At 41.8% G+C, this 23,655-nt stretch overlaps 2 protein-coding genes across 2 annotated transcripts in view; one reads left to right on the forward strand and one right to left on the reverse strand.

Annotated features, from left to right (window-relative positions):
* The window catches only part of CDR2 (cerebellar degeneration related protein 2), a 29,959-nt gene extending 11,711 nt beyond the window's left edge, over positions 1-18,248 (reverse strand). The window contains exons 1-2 of the mRNA XM_017534374.1: positions 17,878-18,248; positions 7,292-7,404 (exon numbers count right to left, since the gene is read on the reverse strand). Of these exons, the coding sequence (XP_017389863.1) occupies positions 7,292-7,404; positions 17,878-17,956 (192 nt within the window). The 5' untranslated portion in view covers positions 17,957-18,248. The remainder of the gene's footprint in view (positions 1-7,291; positions 7,405-17,877) is intronic.
* Positions 10,427-11,492, forward strand: LOC108308512 (nudC domain-containing protein 2-like). The gene has a single exon (XM_037740583.1). The coding sequence runs from the start codon at positions 10,581-10,583 to the stop codon at positions 11,055-11,057; it is 477 nt and encodes a 158-aa protein (XP_037596511.1). The 5' UTR covers positions 10,427-10,580; the 3' UTR covers positions 11,058-11,492.
* Positions 18,249-23,655: the final 5,407 nt, after the last annotated feature.

Here is a 23,655-nt window from a genome sequence, read left to right on the forward strand (position 1 = left end):
CACTCTGGGAGGCCGAGGTGGGCAGATAACCTGAGGTCAGGAGTTTGAGATCAGCCTAGCGAAGATGGCAAAACCCCATCTCTACTAAAAATACAAAAATTATCCAGGTGAGGTGGTGTGCACCTGTAATCCCAGCTACTCTATTGGACAGGCAGAGGCAGTAGAATTGTTTGAACCTGGGAAGCAGAAGTTGCAGTGAGCCAAGATTGCACTGGGCAACAGAGACTCCAACTAAAAAAAAAAAAAAAAAAAGACCACCTTAAATCTAAAGCAGCACCACTCTTAAGGTACCCTAAATTGATTTCTCTCAAAACAATATAACAATATTCAACTTGTTTTTGGGATGGAGTCTCGCTCTGCTGCCCAGGCTGGAGTGCAGGGGCATGATCTCAGCCTCCCAGGTTCAAGTGATTCTCCTGCCTCAGCCTCCTGAGCAGCTGGGATTACAGGCTTGCACCACCATGCCTGACTAATTTTTGTATTTTTAGTAGAGACTGGGTTTCACTCTGTTGGCTGGGCTGGTCTTGAACGCCTGACTTCAGGAGATCCACCTACCTCGGCCTCCCAAAGTGCTGGGATTATAGGCATGAGCCACTCACCAGGCCAGTATTGTTGTCTTCTAATAATGGAATGCTCTATCTAGTCTATTCCTTACACACAGTAGGGACAAAAAATACTGGCAAAGTGACAACTGCTAGACTTTTCTTCACAACAGCTTACTGTGCTTGGCATAACTCAGACTGTGATATGCCAAGGGGAATTTAACGGCAAGATTTTGAGAAGAGCTTTGATTATACTCCTCTTGGAAAAACAGCCTATTAGCCACTAATTCTCTCCTCCTTTCTCCATTTATAGATTATTTCTCTATACTTATTCCCATGGCCCCAATCGCCCCTGCTAATCTGAAGGGGAGTGTTACAGTTTCTACCAGCTACTAGATGGGTCCCAAGTTGTTGCTCTTTTAAAGATATGCTCAAGTTAGGGTTGTAGCCAACATCCTAGCAAACAGGTCAATATGCAAATAAGTGCAAAACGGCCATTTAAGAAACTATAGAAAGTTCTTCTTGTTTGATATATAAAAACCTGTGATACCTGTGATAACACAATTAAACCATTTAAGAACTTTGATATTTTGGTCTTAGGGGACTTGGCTTTAACAACAATCTGAAGAATGGCAAGGAGCTTGTTTTCACATGGTAGGAGCTTAATCTTATTATACAAAACCAAAATTAATCAGAAAAGTCCTTCACTTCTCTGGGAATCAGTTATAGGGGACCTACAAAAGAGTCTGACAAAACCAGTCAGCAACTTAAAGAAAAATGATGCCATCTTTAAGCAAGTACTGATGGTAAGGCCAGACATCTAGGTCTACAGAGTCAGAGCTTTAAGGCCTCGTCTTGAACCCCTTACGTTACTATTCATTTTTTTCTGAATCTAGAAGGAAATGGGTTAGTTTATTTTCTGCCTCTCAACTCAAGGTACAAACATGCTGTTGACATGCTGTTTTTCTCTTTGATACATAGCCTCCAATGAATCTGACTGTCATAGTAAACAGGAAAGGGAGACATCTGAAGCCTAACAGTGGGGGAAGGGGATCATGGGGTAGCAGAAATGTAGGCTAAAATGTCAACTTATAGCAAGAGTATGAAAGGCAAAATGCCTTGGATTTATCTGTCTAGGAATTTGCACAGACTGTCACCTCAACTATGAGTACAAGGTTCTGGCTATGCACAAAAGCCACAAAAACAGGCCACCTTTACAACTGAGGCAAACCTTTAAAAAACAAAGGTTAGTAGAATTACATTAATATCTATTTGCAATTATGGAATCCTAACCTGGAATGCAGGGAAAGACAGAAACAACCCCAAATAAAAAAAACACACAGAAATGGAGTGGAAATCTGGCTTGTAAGCAGTGTTGGGATTATCCTGAAATGAAGGATTATAGCCTAAATCCTCTGAATTTAGTATCAAAATCAACTTCCACAATAGTAAAGAAATATTTTCCGTTACTTTTGAAAAATCTCTTTCCCTTGATGAAAGTAATATAACTCCCCTGTAGAAATTTGGTGGGGCGAGGCATGAATATGAAAATAGAAACCACCTATAATCCCACTATTAAAATTGTGGAATTAGATTGTTTTTAATGTCTGTTTCTTCCAGTAATTCTGGAGGATTTATTTTTTCAGAATTAAGGTTCTTTCATGACTATAGTTAACAATATTTTACGGTATACTTCAAAATGGCTAGAAAAGATATGGAATATTCCCAGCAAAGAAATGACAAAAGTTTGAGGTGATGGATATCTCAGTTACCTAGATTTCATCATTACACATTGTATGCTTGTATCAAAATATCACATGCACCCCATACATATGTAAAACTATTATATAGCCATAAACATTTTTTTTTTTTTTTTTTTTGAGACGGAGTTTCACTCATGTTACCCAGGCTGGAGTGCAATGGCGCGATCTCGGCTCACCGCAACCTCCGCCTCCTGGGTTCAGGCAATTCTCCTGCCTCAGCCTCCTGAGTAGCTGGGATTACAGGCACGCGCCACTATGCCCAGCTAATTTTTTGTATTTTAGTAGAGACGGGGTTTCACCATGTTGACCAGGATGGTCTGGATCTCTTGACCTCGTGATCCACCCGCCTCGGCCTCCCAAAGTGCTGGGATTACAGGCTTGAGCCACCGCGCCCGGCCTAAACATTTTTTAAAGACTTTTTTTCACTACTAAAATTCTTAAAACATTGGTAAATTATGCAATAATTTATACTGTTCAAAACATATGCTTTCCATAATCTCATCCCCTCAGAAAAATCCTGTACCAAAGTAGTACAAGGATTATCACCATTCTGCAATGGAGCAAACAGAACCTGAGGGGTAATTCACATGTCTAAATTCTCTAGCTATTTGCAAATAAAATTGAAGGCTTAAACCTGAATCTCCTAAAACAGACGCTAGAGCCCCTTCTGCCTCCCTTAAAAATCTCTACAGGTGGAAACCTACAGTTTAGGAATTATTAAAAGAGCTTTGTAAGCTGTCTCTCCTCTGTTAAAATACTGATTTCAACAAAGTATCAATGACCTACTGTGTGTGAAAAAAAATCACTAAACACAGCAACAGCCTCACTGTTGCAATAGGAAATAAGGGTAAAGGAGAATAAAGAAAATCAATTAAATATCATATACAGTAGGATATTGATACGTGCAGTAAAAGAAGCACAAAATACTTTTTCATTTCCAAAGGGGACATGAACTCTTGAAAGAAGGGATGCTTTGAAGGCCAGACGATTTTGAGTGCTAGGCACAACTCCTGTGGGGTATAATACAGGTCTTTAAGCGAGAAGTAACCAAAACACATGGCTAGAGGCTGCTTACATGGTTGTAGGAAAATGTAAGTGAATCCAATGGTGTCTGACCTCATTACTCTCCAAAGCAAGAGTTCTCTCCTCTCCTCCCTCCATCCAGAACATAAAAGTTTACTCTGGATTCTTAAAAAAAAAAAAAAAAGTATCTCAGTTTTTCAAATTAGCACTGAAAAAAAGTAAGACAGGCTACAGGCTTCTCTGAAGCCAGTTTAACCATTATTTTGAATAGTTTGTTTAATCTTTATTTTTATATTAAAAACAATGCCTACCAAAAATACTAATCAATTTTTAGGAGGATTGTTTGAAACTCTCCAACAGTCTTTGAAAGAATATTTGTGGTTCTACTTACAAAATACCCTTTGGCAGTGTCCAAGTTGTCTATTTCCATAATAAGTCAGAGTCTTAGGGATTTTGTCCTAGTATTTTCACCAGTTCCCTGCACTACTTTTCATGTGCTCAGAAAAGTTTGTTCCCACACCATTTTTTGTACTGTCTCATTTTAAATTTCTCTGTTGGTAGGTTAGGAGATTTTTTGGTTTTCAACTACATATTTTTCTGAATTAAAAAAAAATCATGTATTACTTTTTTTTTGAAATGGAGTTTCACTGTTTTGCTGAGGCTGGAGTAAAGTAGCGCAACCTCGGCTCACTGCAACCTCCACCCTGCGGGTCCAAGGGATTCTCCTGCCTCAGCCTCCCAAGTAGCTGGGATTACAGTCAGGCACCACCACCCCCAGCTACTTTTTCTATTTTCAGTAGAGATGGGGTTCCACCATGTTGGCCAGGCTGGTCTCGAACTCCTGACCTCAGGTGATCCACCTGCCTCAGCCTCCCAAAGTACTAGGATTGTAAGCGTGAGCCACTGTGCCTGGCCATGTATTACTTTTCTAATCTAATTCCCAATAAACATCCTAAACAGTTAAGTTTAAAACCTGTACAAGTGATTCCATTCATGTGAAGGTCAAAAACACACTAAACTTATCTAGGGTGATGGGATTAGGATGCTGGTTCACTGGGTGGTGACTGGATGGGCTGATAATGCTCTCAACTCCTTATCTAGGTATAGCTTGCATGGGCATGTTTACTTTATGAAAATTCACCTAACTATACTTCTAGGATTTGTGCCCTTTTCTGTAATGTAGATTTCAATAAAAAGTTTAAGGTAAGGAAAAACATGTTGAAAAGGTTCAAATTCAGGAAGGAGCCCTTATAAAGTTTACAGGGCCTCTTGAAGGTTGCAATAAGAGGAACACAATGTAGGGGTCATCTTTTAGCAAGGAAGTAGGTTCTTTGGTTGCCCAGTGACTTTTATAAGAGCACTGGGCATTCTTTGTTTTAGACTATTAGAGAGACCTCGGAAATCTACATTGTGATCTCTACGTCTGCCCAGGCACAGTTGTGATGAAGCAAACAGAAAGGACAGTCTGTGGGAGTCCCCTGGCTAGTAAGTGGGCTTAGCCAGTACTGCCATCTCATCTCCCCTACTGACACTGTAAACTTACATTCAGGAAGCAACTCAGGAAAGAAAAAAGAAGACAACTGTAAAGGTGGTGAAGAAATCTAAGATAGTGATTATTCTTAGCCAAAAAGCAGTTTTGGATAAAGAATAAAATAATGCATTATGCAATGCTCAGATCTAGGAACCAGTAGACTACATATTACGAATACAAAAGACTCATGAATATGTTTCTCAAAATATTCCAAGATCATGGTCTGAACTGGATTATTTCACCTCCATGATGCTTTGCAAAATCTTTTTATTCTTTTTTTTTTTTTTTAATTTTATTGCATTTTAGGTTTTGGGGTACATGTGAAGAACATGCAAGATTGTTGCATAGGCACACACGTGGCGGTGTGATCTGCTGCTTTCCTCCCCATCACCCACATCTAGCACTTCTCCCTATGCTATCTCTCCCCAACTCACAATATCTTATGGATAATATTAGATGGCGAAGTGTTATTTGTAGATTTGGAGACTCTTAGATATCTTTGGATACTTGCAGAATAACAATGTTCTGTCTTAAATGTCTAATTATCCTTGATAGCACAGAAAACACAGGGAGAAAGATAACTCAGATCATTAACTGTTTGTAATCTCCTACACTAATCAATAGGCATCATTCTCCCAACAAATATTTACACTTCTTTCATCTACACTTGAAAGATATGCTAAAATAAGTATCAGTCATAGTGTTTTATAAATGCTTTAACAGGAAACAACAATACAGTGTATTAACTGTTAGCAATAGCTGGGCCTCAGATAAACCTCATAGACTACGATAATACAATTAAGACTGTATCTCTACATAAATGCAAAGAGTGATGATTGTTTAGGACTATTTTGAAATCTCCCAATGAGTTGGAAAACACAATCTAAGAAACAAAGCAGGAAAGAGTTCCTTGACCACATCAAACATTTGGCTGGCTTAATAGTTTTGTTTTTAGACTAGAGGCAGGGTCTCACTTTGTTGCCCAGGCTGGTCTCAAACCCTAGCCTCGAGTGATTCTTCCACTTTAGTGTCCCAAAGTGCTGGGATTATAGGAAAGACTGTATAATTCTCTACTTGTTGAATTCCCTGGATAAGGAAATAATCAAAGCTTTATGAAGTACTCATTATAAAGAACTGTTTCAATGTTCTAGAGTTTTTTACATTTTTCTGTGCACAGACACAAGAGTCCTGGGTCTACTGTACCAATTTGAGGGGGAGGAACTTGTAATTTAAGTACAGACCCTTCAGACCCTTTCTACGGGGAGCATGGGTTGGGACATGGAGAAAGGTGTTCTGATGGGACACTTTAATATTCACCATTATCTTCTTTCAAGTGGCCTACATATAACTTGAAGGGGACCATTTATAAGATTAGCAGCATGGAAGACCATTTTAATGCCTTAATCTAGCATCTTTCATTTTACTTTGTTAAGCTAGGTAAAGGGTGTTATTATTTTTTTTTTATTAAGACAAGGTCTCGCTCCCATCACCCAGACTGGAGTGTAGTAGCATGATCATGGTTCGCTGCAGCCTTGACTTCCTAGGTTCAGGTGATTCTCCCACCTCTGTCGCTCCAGTAGCTGGGACTACAGGCACACACCACCACACCAGCCTAATTTTTGTATTTTTTGGAGAGATGGGGTTTCACCAGGTTGCCCAGGCTGGTCCTCAAATTCCTGAGTTTAACAATCTGTCTTCTTCAGTCTCCTGAAGTGCTGAGATTACAGGTGTAAGCCACTACACTCAGCCAAAAATGTAGTATTTTAATGATAAAATATTCAGCAAAAAAGTAAACAAATTAAGATGATGGCAGAGAAAAAGCAACATGTATTTTATGACTATTTCAATGGAGCAAAAAATTTAAACAGATTATGAAATCAGGAACTATAATTTTTTTTTTTTAACTTTTAATCTAAACCCAAATTTAGGATATGGTTTCATAGTAGGTGGGAGGGATATGCCACCAAGGAAGTATAAGTTCCCTCTCTGGTAGGAAGTTCAACAGTGTGGGTAGTCTTCTTTCTTAAGCTAGATGGTGGGTACGTGGATATTCACTGTATTGTTCTCTTACACTATTCTGTGTATCTTAAATATTGCATTTTTTAAAAGACAAAAACCTGAAAAACTAAGTATAATATTCATAGCTTCAACTGGCCCCACACACTGGCAAACACTGGACCATTTACTTCTAGTACACTTTATCAATGGTGAAGACAGAAATCACTTTCATCACAGTGATTTATGTGTTGGGAAAGACTAAAGGTAGAAATCAACCTCGCTTCCTCTTTGATGGTTCTTATTCTCAAGAAGTCTATCTTAAAAAATTATATGCTATTTCTAATTGCAAATGTTATTTTAGCAGTATGTTATTGGCATAACAGCAACATACCACCAAAGTGTCACAAGTATAACTCTCCTGCTGAGTGAATTACCTCAATTTCCTGTAACTGCTCCTGATTGGTTGTATACATCTGCTGAAGAGAGTCCTCCAACTCTGTGTTCCGATCCAGTAATGTCTTCCCAAGCTCAGCAGCAAGTTGGAGATCTAGCACAAAAAATGAATCTTAGAATAATACAAATGATCTCACATCAACAATTTATATTACCCAGTCCTTCAAAAAAGAACATGCAGTTTAAGTCACATCCCAATCGAAGGTGGAGTGGCACAGAAGGAAAACCTGAGTTCTACTTAAAATTCAGTTAAACTGAGTCTTCCAGCAGGTCAAGTATTCTCTTATGTACTCCTACGTGTAAGAAGTGAAAAAAGGTCATCTACTTTATGGAGATTTAGTCATTAGTTCAGGAATGATCATTCTGCAGTGTTACTTCTAAAATCCTATTTGCTAGTAGAATGAATGTTTTCATATCTTGACAGTCTACTTTTTTAAATGGATCCCTGAGCCAAAGTATAGGTGAAGCTTTCAAAAATCTTTAAAGTTCCCATGAATCTGGCTGCTGTGAATACACCTGTTAGTTTATTGCCATATATCCTGGACTCCTAAGGGGACTAAAAATTATTATATCAAGAAGCGGAAAAATACATCAGCATTAAGAGCACTGCCCCAGGTCATTCTTTCTACTTCTCTTTATGTCCTTCTGCAAGATAAGCAACCAGAAAATAGCAATGTGGTTTTCGAGGTAACTATATGTCGGTAGCTCATACTTCCATTTAGCACAGAACCATATTTTATTTTAAACCTGCTTTTTTCAACTCTTTCTATTCTTAGGCATAATGTCCATAAAACAGGATTTGTTTATATTATACTTACTCCCAGAAATGAAAATTTAGTTAACAATACAAGAAAGGATACTAGTTGTAACATAGGTCATTGAAATACTTCTTTGTACAGTAAATCTTACGGAGCAGTCCTTTGATACAGTGGGAAATGCACTGCACTCTGGGCAGGAAGGTCTCAGGCCCAGTTCTATCATTTATCAGAGCACTTTCAATATGGTGACTTCAGGGGCCCCTATAGTTAGTATTCTGGTTTAGAGAGATGGCTGTCTTATCAAGATAAGATTGTGACAATCAAATGAAGTAATAAAGGAGTACTTTACAAATTAAGTTGCGATACACACGCAAAGTACTACTAATATTCATTGACTCACAAATCAATGTTTTTGTCGCCAGGTACTATACTATACTAAGCATGCTTTAGCTACAGAATAGTGAATAGAATGATGTCCTGCTTTGCTGATATTTCCAGATTAGTGGAGGAAGCCAGATACCAAATGAGCAACTAAACTTACAAACCTATAAACACTATTCATGCATGCATGCATATACTCAATAATAGCAGACACTATTCCAGGCACTGGGATGGTGCCCAGGAGCCATAAGGAACTCACATTAAAAAAAAATCCCCACCCTCATGAAAACTTATATTCTACCGGGAGAAACAGCATTATAAAACATGACAGCGAGAAGAGGTACAGGAGTACGGATGTGGGAAGCTGAAATTTAAGAGCATGTGACCAAGGCCACATTTGAATCAAGATGTGAAGGAACGAAATCAGTGAACTATATAGATCCATCTAGGGAAAGAGCACTCCAGGCAGAGGCAAGGCAAGTGCAAAGCCCCTGGGAGGAAGCATGATTGAGCCATTAAGGAGGCCAAGGAGGGTGGGACAGAATCTTTTGGGCTGGGGGAATGAGTCAAACCAGAGGGGCTCCAAGATGGCCAGTTTGATAAGGGCCTAACTAAAGAAGTCAAGAGTTTGACTTTTACCCCCAACGCAAAGGAATCCAGTGGAGGCTTGACAGGATCACTCTGTCTACGATGTAAACACAGTGAATGGGACAAAGGTGGGAGCAGAGTGACAGAAAGATACTGCAATTACTTGGGTGAGAGATGATGGTGGCTTGGACCAGGATGGCAGAGATAAAGATGGAGAGAAGGGGCAGAATTCTGACATGTTTTGAAAGTAAAGCTAAAATCTGTTGACCAACATGAAGTCTAAAAGATAAAGGGGGGGAAAAACCTGGATTTGGTGATAATGAACAAAAGGCTTTCTTTTTCTGTCTCTTTATTAGACACGGTCTCACTCTGTTGCCAGGCTGGAGTGCAATGGTGTGATCATGGCTCACCACAGTCTTGGACTCCTGGGCTCAAGTCATCTTCCTGCCTCACCCTTCTAAGTAGCTGAGACTACAGGCATGTACCACCAAACTCAGCTTACTTTTGCATTGATTTATTGTAGAGACAGGGTCTTACAATGCTGCCCAGCATGGTCTCAAACCTCTGGCCTCAACAGATCCTCCCACCTCAACCTCCCAAAATGTTAGGATTACAAGCATAAACCACTGTGCCAAGCCTAGGGCCCAATTTAGAAAGGGAGGTCAGGGAAGATCTTTTAGCTGAAGCTTGAAGGATGAAGAACTTGCCATGAATTTGGCATATTCTCCAACCTAACAAGCAGCCAGTACGATAGAAGCATGAGGGATCAGATCATACAGGATTTTATAGCCCATGGCAGGTACAGTTTAAATTTTATTCTAAGTATGATGGAAAGTAATCTCAGTTAATGTAATAAAAGTATTATGAAAAAAAATATTTATCATAAAAATAAGGAAGCTCACTATATAATGATTTTTAAACTTAATTTTTGAAGGATGATAAATAAGGCTTAATGGCTACCCACCACTACTGATAGTAAAACTTAACCTAGAGTAAATGGTAACAACAGCATTAGCTGTTGTTATTTGGTAATGCCCACTAAAGTGCATAATTAGGATTCTACTTGGGTAGTTTTCACTCTGGAGAAAGCAGCAAAACTTATCACACCCAACTCCAGATTATTTAAAACATTTTACATCCATTTCAATAAAACAGTATACTGTTGGTAGATGGGTGCTAAAATATACTCTCATGTGATTTCAATATTAACAGTATCTATTACTGTCATTACATTAAGACTTTAGAGGCCAGGTACAGTGGGTCATGCCAGCAATCCCAGCACTTTGGGAGGCTGAGGCAAGTGGACTGCTTGAACTCAGAAGTTCCAGACTAGCCAGGGCAACATGGCGAAATGTCATCTCTACTAAAAATACAGTGAGGCCCTGTTTCAAAAGAAAAAGATTTCTGTTAACAAGTCTATGAAATGACTTGTATTTACAAAACACAGAACTTTTACAAATAGCTCAAGGCATTTAAGAGACGTTAGTCTGGCGCCTGCGCTCGGCTCCATCTGGTGCGGCTGTGGCCGGGAGGCGACTGGAGTATGTCGGCCCCGTTTGAGGAGCGGAGTGGGGTGGTTCTATGCAGGACCCCGTGGGGCCAGTGGTACCAGACCCTGGAGGAGGTGTTTATTGAAGTTCAGGTGCCGCCAGGCATGCGCGCCCAGGATATCCAGTGCGGCCTGCAAAGCCGGCATGTGGCGCTGGCGGTGGGCGGCCGCAAGATCCTCAAGGGCAAACTCTTTGATTCTATAATAGCTGATGAGGGAACACGGACTTTGGGTAAGGATGGAAAAATGGTTCGTATTGTTCTTACCAAGACAAAGAGAGATACAGCAAATTGTTGGACTTCTCTACTAGAATCTGAATATGCAGTTGATCCTTGGGTACAAGACCAAATGCAGAGAAAGCTTACATTGGAGAGATTCCAAAAAGAAAATCCTGGTTTTGACTTCAGTGGAGCAGGAATCTCAGGAAACTACACTAAAGGTGGACCAGATTTCTCAAACCTTGAGAAATAACTGCTTTTTCTCCTGCGTTCTGTGGATGCTAGCAGATATTGCCAACTTAATCAGAGGAACACATTATGTGATGGAAGAAAAATGGGGATGCCTACAGTTAACAAATTACAAAATATATTTTAAAATGGTTCTAAAAATTGCATTGAAACATGATTTATGTAGGAAACATACTATGCGAACTATTCTATGGATATATGGTAAAGTTTTTTTGGACTTGTTTTTGCTCAGCATGAAGTTTTATACGTTGCATTTTACTAATTCCATATTTAACCATATTTTTAATACAAAAGAACACTGGAACATAGATCATGTGAAATGAAGGATGCCTTCAGGGAAAATTAACTTTTTGATAAATACAATATTCAATAAAGTTTTCTAACTAGGAAAAAAAAAAAAGAGACGTTAGTCTTTTTCTTAACCATTTTTACTTTTTTGGTGTGTGACGAGTCTCACTCTTGTCTCTCAGGCTGGAGTGCAGTGGCATGATTTTGGCTCACTGCAACCTCCGCCTCCCAGATTCAAGTGATTCTCCTGCCTCAGCCACTCAAGTAGCTGGGATTATAGACGCCCACTACCATACCTGGCTAATTTTTGTATTTTTAGTAGAGATGGGGTTTCACTATGTTGGCCAGGCTTGTCTCGAACTCCTGACCTCAAGTGATCTGTCTGCCATAGCCTCCCAAAGTGTTGGGATAACAGGTGTGAGCCACTGCACCCAACCTACTTTTTGTTTTCTAGAGACATTAGTCTTTATATCTTTAAAGGTATTTAGTCCAGTTTCTCAGATGAGACAACCTGAACCACAAAGCTATTAACTGACCAGATTGATCTCCAAGGTGAGTCACAGATCAGACAGAAACTCTTAGGTCAACAGTTTCTCACTCTCACCATGATTCTTGTTATTCTCATCTGCAAAGTTTTAAGGCAATTGAAAAAGAGGTCCACAGGTTTCTTTGAGAATACAAATTTTCCCCTAGTTGAGGTACTTAATTTCTTCTACTTGTTTTCACAGATTGCAATGAGAAACTAGAGTTCAACTATTTGGGTTTTTATTGCCTGCTTTGCAAGTGAAAGCACATACAACCCCAGGCAAGTTATTATCTTGTTTTCACCAAATAAGGAATTATGTATGGCTGAACGTGTTCCAGCAAAAAATTATTTTGCACTCACAGGGTGTGTAATTGTATATACGTACATAGACCCACATGGAAGCTACCACACTGTATTAAGTATAAAAACATTACTGGCTGGGCATGGTGGCTCACATCTGTAATCCCAGCACTTTGGGAGGCTGAGGCGGGAGGGTCATGAGGTCAGGAGACCGAGACCATCCTGGCTAACACGGTGAAACCCTGTCTCTACTAAAAATACAAAAAATTAGTCGGTCATGGTAGCACGTGCCTGTAGTCCCAGTTACTCAGGAGGATGAGGCAGGAGAATCGCTTGAACCCTAGAGATGGAGGTTGCAGTGAGCCAAGATTGTGCCACTGCACTCCAGCCTGGGCAAAGAGTGAGTCTCTTATCTCCAAAAAAAAAAAAAAAAAAAAATCACCTAGGTATTACTTAAGTCTTTCCTTCTTAAAAGTGTAAAGTGGTGAGTATTCTTCACTGGGAAGGATCACATTCACCAAAGATGCTCTTAACTGGCAATCAAAATCTGAGCCAAGGGCTGGGTGTGGTGGTTCACACCTGTAATCTCAGCACTTTGGGATGCTGAGGCGGGAGGATTGTTTGAGCCCAAGAGTCCAAGACCAACATGGACAACATAGCAGGACCTCGTCTCTTATAAGAAGAAAACAAAACAAAATCTGAGCCAAAAACTCTCCCAAAATCAAGACTCACTTGTGACTATCACCAATCTCTTTCATTCAGTTATGGAACTATCTGTGCTACTTAAGAGCAGCCAGGAACCTCTTCCTTGCTCCTGCAGAAAGAGATGTCAAGAACAGCACCAGAATTTGAGACTTGTCCTTATCTCAATCCTTATTTTCAGTAAAACAAAGCACCAACCTGGTTCAGAAACCTGAAGTCTCAATCTCCTAAATATTTCATAGGCTGGTAAGGATAGAATTTTAACAAGTCTCAACTACAAGAAAGCTCCTGTGAAGTCACACTATATAAGAGGATATTACTTCATCTGTTAGCTTAAAGACACCAGACTTTTTTTGGTCTTTAAAAAAAGTTCATTTCCTGTTGAGTAGCAGCTGGCTTCCATAACTGAAAGAAGCCAAAAGCTGGCAGCAAGCCCAAGAAGGTTTTCTAAATAATTAGTGGAGGGAACAGAATATTGAATGTCCTTTATAGTTTTAATTAAGACACAAAAGAAAAGGAAATAATATAGTTTCGAAGCCTTGTACACCTGTTCATCTCTATAGGATTACAAAAAGAATTTTCATTAAGAGGGTCTTTTCTAAATCCTATTGAACTGGCCTGGCTTAGGCAACTACTAAAAATACCATAGATTTATTGCAGGCTTCAGAATTGCAACCTATCAATACCTTCATATATTTAATATTCTCTCACTAATGAGTCTTTGTAGGAAATAATACATTTTTAATGGTGTAAACTGTTAGTTTTAAACAGATATTCATTCAGCTCTATGTTTTAGGCAAAAAATGAGCACTGGTAGCCAAGTAATTTTTTTTAAAGAAACTTTCTTCCAGAATTTTGAAACTTTTAAATCCCACTGTGATTAAATTTTTCCCATTTTAGTTTCTTAAAAAAAAAAACAAAAACAACATATTCTCATGATAGCTGGTAGTCTGCTGAGTAATTTAACAACATTAAGGCTAAAAGCTTTTCCTATTACAAAGTCAAATGCGTCATTTAGTGATGCTTCTGTTTAACTCCTGTTGCCAACGTTACTATAATCGGGAAAGCAGAAAACCTGAATATAAACATCAAGAAAAATGATGGTGTCAGTTTTAATAACCCTCCAAACAGTGATTCAGCAAAATAGTTGTACACAAGGAGGATGTACTCATCCTGAAATTTTTGGATTCCTTTAAACTAAGAGTTCATTAACTGATCCACATAACAGAAACCTGACTCCTTTTTCTAAGTTTGTACAGCTCACCAAATGACAATTATAATAGCAGCTGATTTAAAAGAAAATTCAATCTCTGAAGTCTTTCCACCTTGTTCTCAGGGGCATGTTTCAAAGCAAGCACCATCATTACCTGCACTGAAGGCTCCTGCTGTCCCAGAAAAGATCTTACCCACAGAGATTATTGTCAGTATTCCTACCGTGCCAACTCAGCCTCTGACAAAAGACAGTCTCTTCATCAAAGTGTTCTGTAACAGCAAAGCGTTTTCTCCTCCTGCCTACACAAAAGCTTTACATGTTTCTAACAAGGTATGAATAGCAGACCAGAGTTTACTGAGGTTAGAATGTTCCAGCAATTTCAATTTAAAAAAGAATACCCTAGGAAACTTTGATATAAAGACTCGATCTATTAAGATCATGGCTTCTACTGCTAAAGGAAAACATTTTGTAGTTGTAAGGTTTTGAGAACAGGATCATAAAAAGTCTTTCTGGCTGGCCCGAGGCTCACACCTGAAATCCCAGCACTTTGGAGGCGGAGGTGGGTGGTTCACAAGATCAGCAGATCAAGACCATCTTGAGCAACATGGTGAAACTACATCTCTACTAAAAATGCAAAAATTAGCTGCGTGTGGTGGTATGCCCCTGTAATCCCAGCTACTCGGGAGGCTGAGGCAGGATAATCGCTTGAAGCTGGGAGGCGGAGGTTGCAGTGAGCCGAGAGCACACCACTGCACTCCAGCCCGGGGACAGAACGAGACTCCGTCTCAAAAAAAAAAAAAAAAGTTATTTTCAGCAGTTCTCTCCAACTAAGCCTTGCTCAGTAATAATGAGGAGGTTAAAAAACTGCAGACAGATGCCTGCACGTAAAATCCCACTAGATCTGCTGAATACTTCTGTTTAACAGGGCAGACCTGCTCCCAAACTTAATTCAGCAGCAAGTGTCTACTGAGGACCTACAATGTGCCAGGCACTGTAGTGAGCACATCCCATGAGGTGGCACCTCCAGGCTTCTCCAGTGAACAGATTTACTGGAACATTCACTCTATGGGAGTAGGAGTCCTGCCTATCCTCTCGTGTGGGGAGGCGCTATGGCCCCACTGCCTAGGTGAATTCCTGGTATAGAGCAGATAATACATTTTTAAGAAATGAATGTTTTAAAATCTGTTAAAAGCTTAGGAGTTAACATATAATTTAGTAAAACTGGGGAAAGGATACCCTTTTATTCACATTATAGCCTTTATTTTTTGACAGGCCATATTCACAAGTTATAATTGTTGGAATTTCACATCCTCTATTCATACCCCATATAGTTACGACAGAGGATTATGTCAAAGTCCACTGTGATAACGTAACAGCCCTTTGAAAAACACAGAAATGCAACTGACAGTAAAGAGGTTCAGACCTGTGTGTTGCTTTTTTTGAGATATAATTTCATTCTTCTTGTCCAGGCTGGAGTGCAATGGTGCCATCTCGGCTCACTGCAACCTCTGCCTCCCAGGTTCAAACGATTCTCCTGCCTCAGCCTCCAGAGTAGCTAGGACTGCAGGCGCCCGCCACCACGCCCAGCTAATTTTGTATTTTTAGTAGAGACAGAGTTTCACCATGTTGGCCAGGCTGGTCTTGAACTCCCAACCTCAGGTGATCCGCCTGCCTCTGCCTCCCAAAGTGCTGAGATTACAGATTTGAGCCACTCTACCCAGCCCAGACCTGTGTTTTTAAGGTTAAACTTGAAAAGCTAATGACTTTATTTTGATCAGAGGTTAAAGAGAATTCCACCTGTAACCCTGACACGTTGCACTTGCTTCTCAACAGATTGAAGTGTTACAGGTGGTTGTTCCTAACAACCTCCCACAGCGGGAGAATGCAGCGTGGACTAAGGCACCTGATGGAAGACAGCCATGGAAAACAATTTTGTGAGTGCTTCAGTTTAGTTCAACAAATATTAAAATCGAGCTTCCAGTATGTACCAAGTATTATGCTAGATGCTGGAAATACCTGAAAAAGGAACCTACCCCGTCTATTCCCTTAAAGATTTATGCTTCTTAAATACAGGAAAGAAAAATATTTAGTTGTGATGATACAAATTGCTTAAATTACAGGGAAATATTGCAATGGCACAATGGTTGCCTCATAAATCCTGGAGAAACTATCAAACTAGGCCATCAATCCTTATGGGGAAATCTGAAAACTCGTTAAAATGTATGACAAATTTGTCTTTTGGACATAAAGAAGATGGTGCCGAACACTGCACTGCAACCACTAAGTAGCTTGGGCTCTATAAGCGTAATAAGGTGAATTACTTCGGTTAAAGTGATTGCATGTTAATTTAAGAAATTATCTTCCTCCAAAAGAGGTGCTTATTATCCTTTTCTGAGTTAGTCAAGTCTAGATTGTTCTGCCACGTTCTGTGGTTAGCATGAACAAGCATCATGATCGCTTAATATTCAACTAAATGAGATGTTAATTTTCACTGCAAGATTAGAGCTGAAAGCATTTACACAAAATTACAGAAACTGAAGATGCCTGGAAAAATTCCTGAGGATTATTCAGTATTCAGCACAGCGGTTAAGAATGTTTGTTCTGGAGTCTTAAGGGGAACCCTAGCACTCCCCAACATTACTACCTCTATTGTGCTACCAGAATTAAATGAGCAACTGTGTTATGGGCTTATCAGTGTTAGGCACACAAAAAGTGTTTCCCAATTGCTAGCTCCTATTAGTATGAAAAAAAGGGGGCCTACTGGTCCCAAAGTGTGGGCTGCTCTACGATTGTTCTCTGGAGACACCACCGGCAGGCCTGTATCTAAGTGAAAGCTGGCGTGCAAACTGAAGTGACAGAGGTAGAAGGGCTCTTCTGTCGTTTCAATTGGCATCTGGTGAACTATGCCTAACAGCTTAACGCCCAACTGAAAAAAGCTGTAAACTAGGATGGTAAAGAAGAGATGGGGTTTGAGCAGTGACTACAATTCCGAGCGTGTGGGTTCAAAAAACACTCCCTCCCACACTTAGCTTTAGGCAAGCCACTTAACCGTTTTAACCTCTCCTTTCCCATCTGGAAAATGGGGTAACAAAAGTTACTTTCTTTCAGTGTAATTGGTGTGTTTGTATCTCAATGGACAAATGCTGGAGGGGATGGACTCCCCGGTTCCCCATCACGTGCTTATTTCACAATGCGTGCCTGTATCCAAACATTTCATGTACTCCATAAATACATACACCTATTATGTACCCTCAAACATTAAAAAATAATTTTTAAAAAAGTTACTGTCTCCTAGAGTTCCGTTACGTGCGGAGTGCACAGCTCCCGCTAGCCACAAAACCACCGCCACCTGCAGCGGCCGGCCCTCCGCGCTGGCCAGGCAAGGCGCTGGGCTCGACAGGCTGCGAGGGGGGCCGCTTCCCGGGTTCGGCCACTTACTGCGGGGCACCTGGCTCATCTGGGTCTGTCTTGGAGGAATGCAGTGAAGATTAAACCAGTTAATCCACGAAAAGCGCTTAAAACGGTGCCTGGCGCGCCGCTGGCCCCCACGCGCCCCGGGGCTGATATTGAACTGCGCATTTGCAGGGCCGTGGGCCCCGCGCCGAGGCTTCCTGCGGGCGGGACCCGCGGGCACCGCCGGCCCCACCGCCAGGTGCGCCTGAGCCCTTCCCGGCACCTGCATCCTCCGCCGCCAGAGAAAGCAACTTTTTAACAGTTCCGCATCGGGGGCCTCCCGGGCCAGGCCGCCGCCCGCCCGCCCGCCCGCCCGCGGGGCGCCCCCGCCCTCACCCTCACCTTGCTGGAGGTCCTGGTGGTCGTACCACGGTTCGTCCTCCTTCATCTCAAACTCCTCCACCAGGTTTTCCGCCAGCATCTCGGCTGGGTCCTCCGGGGGCAGCGGCTCCCACCACCGCCGTCCTGCCTCAGCCGCTGCCCCGGGCTCTCCCCCGGCCCCTCCGCCCTCAGCCAGAGCCGCCCTCGGGCGGGACGCGCCGCAGCCCAGGCTCCGCCACGCCGCCTCAGCCCTGCTCCCGCCGGCGGCCGCTGCCGACCGGCCAGCTCCTTGACTCGCCTCGCGCCACCCAACGGCCCCAACGGCTGGGCGTTCCGACGTGAGCGCCCCTAGCCGGCTCCTCACGCCGCCGCCGGGCCCAACGTGGCACTTTGGCAGAACCCTCCCCGGCCGGGGATGCGATTCAAACCCCCGGCGGCGCCTCAACCAATCGGGAGCGGGCCGCTGGCCGAGCGGCAGCGACTTTGCCCAATCGCGTCTCTCCAAAGGCGCGCGGCTCGCCCGGTCTCGAGGGCAAGCAGCCAATGTCGGGCCCGGAATAAACAAAGAAGGCGGGGAAAGAGTGAAGGGGTGCGGCCGAAAGCCCGCCCCCTGATCTGTGCGGTGCGGCTCCTAGGAGCGCGTTCTGGGTTCTGGGCTGTGGAGCCAGCAGCGCCGCGTCCTACCTCTGTGGTGGGTGTCCCGAGGCCGGCGCGTCAGTGGATAGGCAGCGCGGGCCGGAGGGTCTAGAATTCCGACCTCTGAGAGGCGAGCGGTTGTCCAGGGAAGTCCTTCGTGCCGGCGGGAGGCGGAAGGGTGTCAGAAGCCCTTGGTCCACCGCCCGCTCGCCCCCTCTGGCATCTTGACTCAGATTTGCTCCGAATCTGGCGGGGAAACTCGGGGTCGATCGGCAGTTTAGGGCTAAGAAAACGCCCATTGAGCGGTAGCTTTTGTCTCCTTGACATCTGAGCCCTGGGAATTGTACTGACGCTCCCTAAAACGGTGGGCGCCAGACCCCTTTGAGAATTTGGGGCGGGGACGGATGCCCGAAGCTGTCCACTTGGAAGGAAAAAATTGCAAGCAGTGTTGCATACGAGTTTTAAAAGGTATCCATAGACCACAAGTTAAGCATCTGGGGACGTGACATTGCACCTGGAGGGAACAGGCTGCAGCCCCATCACTTGGTAAGCAGCGAGGCAGAGCACGCTGTCTTGTCCTCCACCGACAAAACCCAGCAAATACTGCTCGTGGGTTAAGCTTTTAGCACCATCTTGCAGACAAAGCACCGAAACTCTTAAGCAGGATGACAGACCTGAAGGTCAATGTTCTCTCCTTGACGTAAAGGCAAAGGTGCAGCCGATGGAAGACAGCAGAGCCAGTATCTGGCTAACTGAGCAACGAAACAACAACAACAACAACAAAATCGAGGTTTAAGTATATAATTCAAAGATTATCTCTAGAACATAAGGTAATAATTGTTAGAAGTGGAGAGGAGTGTTAGTTAAATCCTGATCTATTTTAGCAGTGAGTCGACAGATAATACCTTACATTGATAATCCAACAAATCGTTTCCACAAATACGGAGGAGCTGCCAAAACTGAAAATGGGAGCAATTAAGAGTTTCCCTAAGGGGAGGATTGAGTTGGGGTTGGGGTTGGGGACTTTTTGTTATAAACCCTTCTGTGATCTTACTTTTTTAGATACTTGCACAATTAAAAATAAGGGAAATTGTAGGGAATGAATTGTAGACTCAAGGCTACTTTTGTCTTTCTGTGTAAAACAATGAAGACTTGGGTAATTTGAAAGAGGGGGAAAACATCCTAAATAATTCTTGTGGGTAATAAAATTTAGGATGTCTCTCTACCTCCCATCTTTGCCCAGATCAGTGTAATCTCACGCTGATGCCTTATTGAGCGGCACTAGACTCCAGGGTTACCTTACACAAAGGCTGTAGGCTACTCTGGAGAAGTCTTGCCAAGGACAAGAAAACTTCCTCACTGTGGAGTTGTTGCCTGAAGTCCTTAAAGGTGACTGCTGAATAGAGTGGAAAGCACAAGGGACCTCGAGTGAGAAAACCTGGCGTTCTTGCCATACTTAGTACCAGCAGAGAAGCCTTTTCGCAAACAGTTTACCGGAAAGATGATTATGTTTGCCTTGCTCACAAAGCTATGTGAATCAAAGACCCTGAAAGCAAGTATTTTGTGCTCTTTTTATATGTAAGGCTGTGTGCTTGTGACGGATACTGTAAAAGTGCAGGTACCCTTGAGGACCAATTATGAGCATCAAAATAATCATAGTAATGGATTATAAACCATTGAATGAAAGAAGAATCCATGAGTCCATACTGATATAAATAAATGAGAGAGAAAAGAAAGCTTTCTTACAGTAGGATGCCAAGCAAAAAATGTAGAAGTAACAACAGTGTTAGAAAGTCATAATAATAATAAAAGAGGAATGGTAAACTCACAAAACCCTTTCTTCAAAAAGACAAAATGTTACTGGTGCACCTGTAGTCCCAGCTACTTGGGAAGCTGGGGTGGGAGAATTGCTTGAGCCCAGGAGTTCCAGGTTACAATGAACTATGATAGGTGACAACAGAGCAAGACCCTGTCTGAAAAAAAAAAAAAGGCCCAGTGCAGGGGCTCACGCCTGTAATCACAACACTTTGGGAGGCTGAGGTTGGGAGTTTGAGACCAGCCTGGCCAATAAGGTGGCCCATCTCTACTAACAATACAAAAATTAGCCAGGTGTGGTGGCACTCACCTGTAATCCCAGCTATATAGGAGGCCACGGCATGAAAGTCTTTTGAACCTGGGAGGCAGAGGTTGCACTGAACTCCAGCCTGGGCAATAGAGTGAGACTCTGTCTCCCAAAAAAAAAAAAAAAGGAAAAGAAAAAAAGAAAGAAACTGAGGTCCCATGTGAAGCCTCTTCTACTGCCCTAGTCCATATTCAGATGGAGATACTAGTTCAGAATTCAACTAAGATCACTTAAAACCAACTATCTTAATCACTACAGATAGAGCCCTTTGGAAAGAGAGCAAGTTGGGTTTAGGCATTGCCAATGGTGATTTGTGGAAGCTGAAGGGCTAGAATCATGCTCCTGCATGATTCTTATCACTGATCCGCAAGGTTGAAAGTGCTGACTGTTTGCTCCATGGAAAACAACAAGCTCATTTTGACTTCAAACGTGAATTGAAATATTCTTTTTTTTTTTTTTTTGGGACGGAGTTTCCCTCTTGTTACCCAGGCTGGAGTGCAATGGCGCGATCTCGGCTCACCGCAACCTCCGCCTCCTGGGTTCAGGCAATTCTCCTGCCTCAGCCTCCTGAGTAGCTGGGATTACAGGCACGCGCCACAATGCCCAGCTAATGTTTTGTATTTTTAGTAGAGACGGGGTTTCACCGTGTTGACCAGGATGGTCTCGATCTCTTGACCTCGTGATCCACCCACCTCGGCCTCCCAAAGTGCTGGGATTACAGGCTTGAGCCACCGCGCCCGGCCCATGAATTGAAATATTCTTTAACAATTCTCCATTTTTTTTTTCTTTTAAGAGTCTCACTCTGTGGCCCAGGCTGGAATGCAGTGGCACCATTTCTGCTCACTGTCACCTCCACCTCCTGGGTTCAAGCGATTCTCGTGCCTCAGCCTCCTGAGTAGCTGGAATTACAGGCATGTGCCACCACATTTGGCTAATTTTTGTGTTTTTAGTAGAGTTGGGGTTTAGCCATGTTGGCCAGGTTGGTCTCAAACTCTTGGTCTCAAGTGATCTGCCTGCCTTGGCCTCCCAAAGTGCTAGGATTACAGGTATGAGCCACTTCGCTCAGCCAACAATTCTCTTTTAGAAAAAAAAAAAAAAAAAAGAAAGGTGGAGAATTAAAGTTACTGATAGTTTAAAGAAGCAGAAAACCCCACAAGTTTTATGTCTTTTGGTGTGTTATTGGCTTCTTCTTAAGGACACTATTTAAGGAAACTTCTTTTCCCCTGGAAAATTTTGAACAAAAATTGCATTGAAAAACTTGTGTCAGTTTCCAGTGCTAAATTTGGAGGGATTTCCATTGTTCTTTTAGAGTCTACTTAGTCATAGATTAGAAGCAACCATAAGTAACCTCTTCAGCGACATTAATATTATTTGGTTTAGTAGGTTAGTAAATAACTACCCAAGTTGATTGCAAAATGAGAACTTTTTTTTTTTAAACTGAATGTTTAATACATTTGTAGGAAGAGAAGGAATGGAGTAAGGATTAAAATAATTACATTAGACATTTATGTAAAAGATGTTTCATTTTTCAAAGACGTTTCCCCCTTTTCCCTATCTTTTTAAATCTTCCTCAGAGCAATAAATAGTAATTACTACATTTGTGGACAAGCTGCTCCACTGTGTTGGACAGTAATTATTACATCTTTATGTTTCACATCGTTATTACCTCCCAAAATTCTACCTTCATTTTCCTGCACAGTTTCACTGCACTCTCTCACAATATAATTGTATTCCACTCAAATTAGAAGAGCCCAAAGAAATTAGAGCAAACAGCAGTCAAATTCACATGAATTAGATAGAGAACTAAAGAGTTTAAAGTGCTGATTTAGTAGTATAATGTCTATTGGGGTAAGCCTTCTATTTAATCATATTATTAAAACAGCAATAATAGAAATGAAAGCTACATCAATGAAAAAGGAACTTAGGAATGAGGTCATTAAAATAGCTAACTACATTTTACATACAGATGTTTATTACCTGATTAGTATCAGGTAAATATCCAGACTTCTATCCTGAAGTCTGGTCTCAGATAAAAAGAATCATTTAATAATTCACCATTATTTAATGAACTTGCCCAGCTTAAGTAACCATTGCACCATTTTGCTACTTTTTAAGTCTTTCTGTTTTTTTTGTTTTTGAGACAAGATCTCACTCTCACCCAGGTTGGGGTACAGTGGTAGTCAGCTCACTGAAGCTTTCACCTCCCAGGGCTCAGGTGATCCTCCTACCTCAGCCTCCCTAGTAGCTGGGAGTACAGGCATGTGCTACCACACCTGGCTAATTTTTGTATTCTCTGTTGAGATAGGTTTTCACCATGATGCCCACGTTGGTCTTGAACTCTGGGCTCAAACAATCTGCCTGTCTCGGCCTCCCAAAATGCTGGGATTACAGGCCTGAGTCACCATGCCTGGCCAGCTTTTTGTCTTCTGTATAAAATATTTTGTGATAAGCAAGATCAGATTCAGAAATCCTTTGTCTTTGGTTGTAAAGAGAAAATGGTCTTGTTCTTTTGTGTTTTATTGCTATGATAAAGTCATGTAAGGAGAGTTTTTAGGTAGCAATGGGGGCTTTAAAAAAATTGTAAGCAGTGATTTAAAGCAAAATATTAATGGCTCCTTTTGCAGAAGGTAATAAAGATTTTTACTTCCTCCATGCAATATGTAAAAACAAAGAGAAGTTCAGTTTTTTTGTTTGTTTGTTTTTTAAACAGTGTCTCTGTCACCCAGGCTAGAGTGTAGTGGCACGATCTTGGCTCATTGCAACCTCCACCTCTCAGGATCAAGCATTCTCCTGCTCAGCCTCCTGAGTAGCTAGGATTACAGGTGCCTGCCACCACATCCAGGTAATTTTTGTATTTGTTTTTCCTTCCTTCCTTCCTTCTTTCCTTCCTTCCTTCCTTCCTTCCTTCCTCCCTCCCTTCCTTCCCTTTCTTTCTTCTTTCTCTCTTTTTCTTTCTTTCTCCTTTCTTTTCTTTTCTTTCTTTCTTTCTTTTCTTTTCTTTCTCTTTCTTTCTTCTTTTTTTCTTTTCTCTCTCTCTCTCT

This window comes from Cebus imitator, unplaced genomic scaffold (genome assembly GCF_001604975.1).
Source record: "Cebus imitator isolate Cc_AM_T3 unplaced genomic scaffold, Cebus_imitator-1.0 Scaffold85, whole genome shotgun sequence".
Lineage (NCBI taxonomy): Eukaryota > Metazoa > Chordata > Mammalia > Primates > Cebidae > Cebus > Cebus imitator.

Bases quoted from the DNA above. Each gene is read 5' to 3' on its own strand.
- LOC108308512 (XM_037740583.1), top strand. From the start codon at position 10,581: ATGTCGGCCCCGTTTGAGGAGCGGAGTGGGGTGGTTCTATGCAGGACC.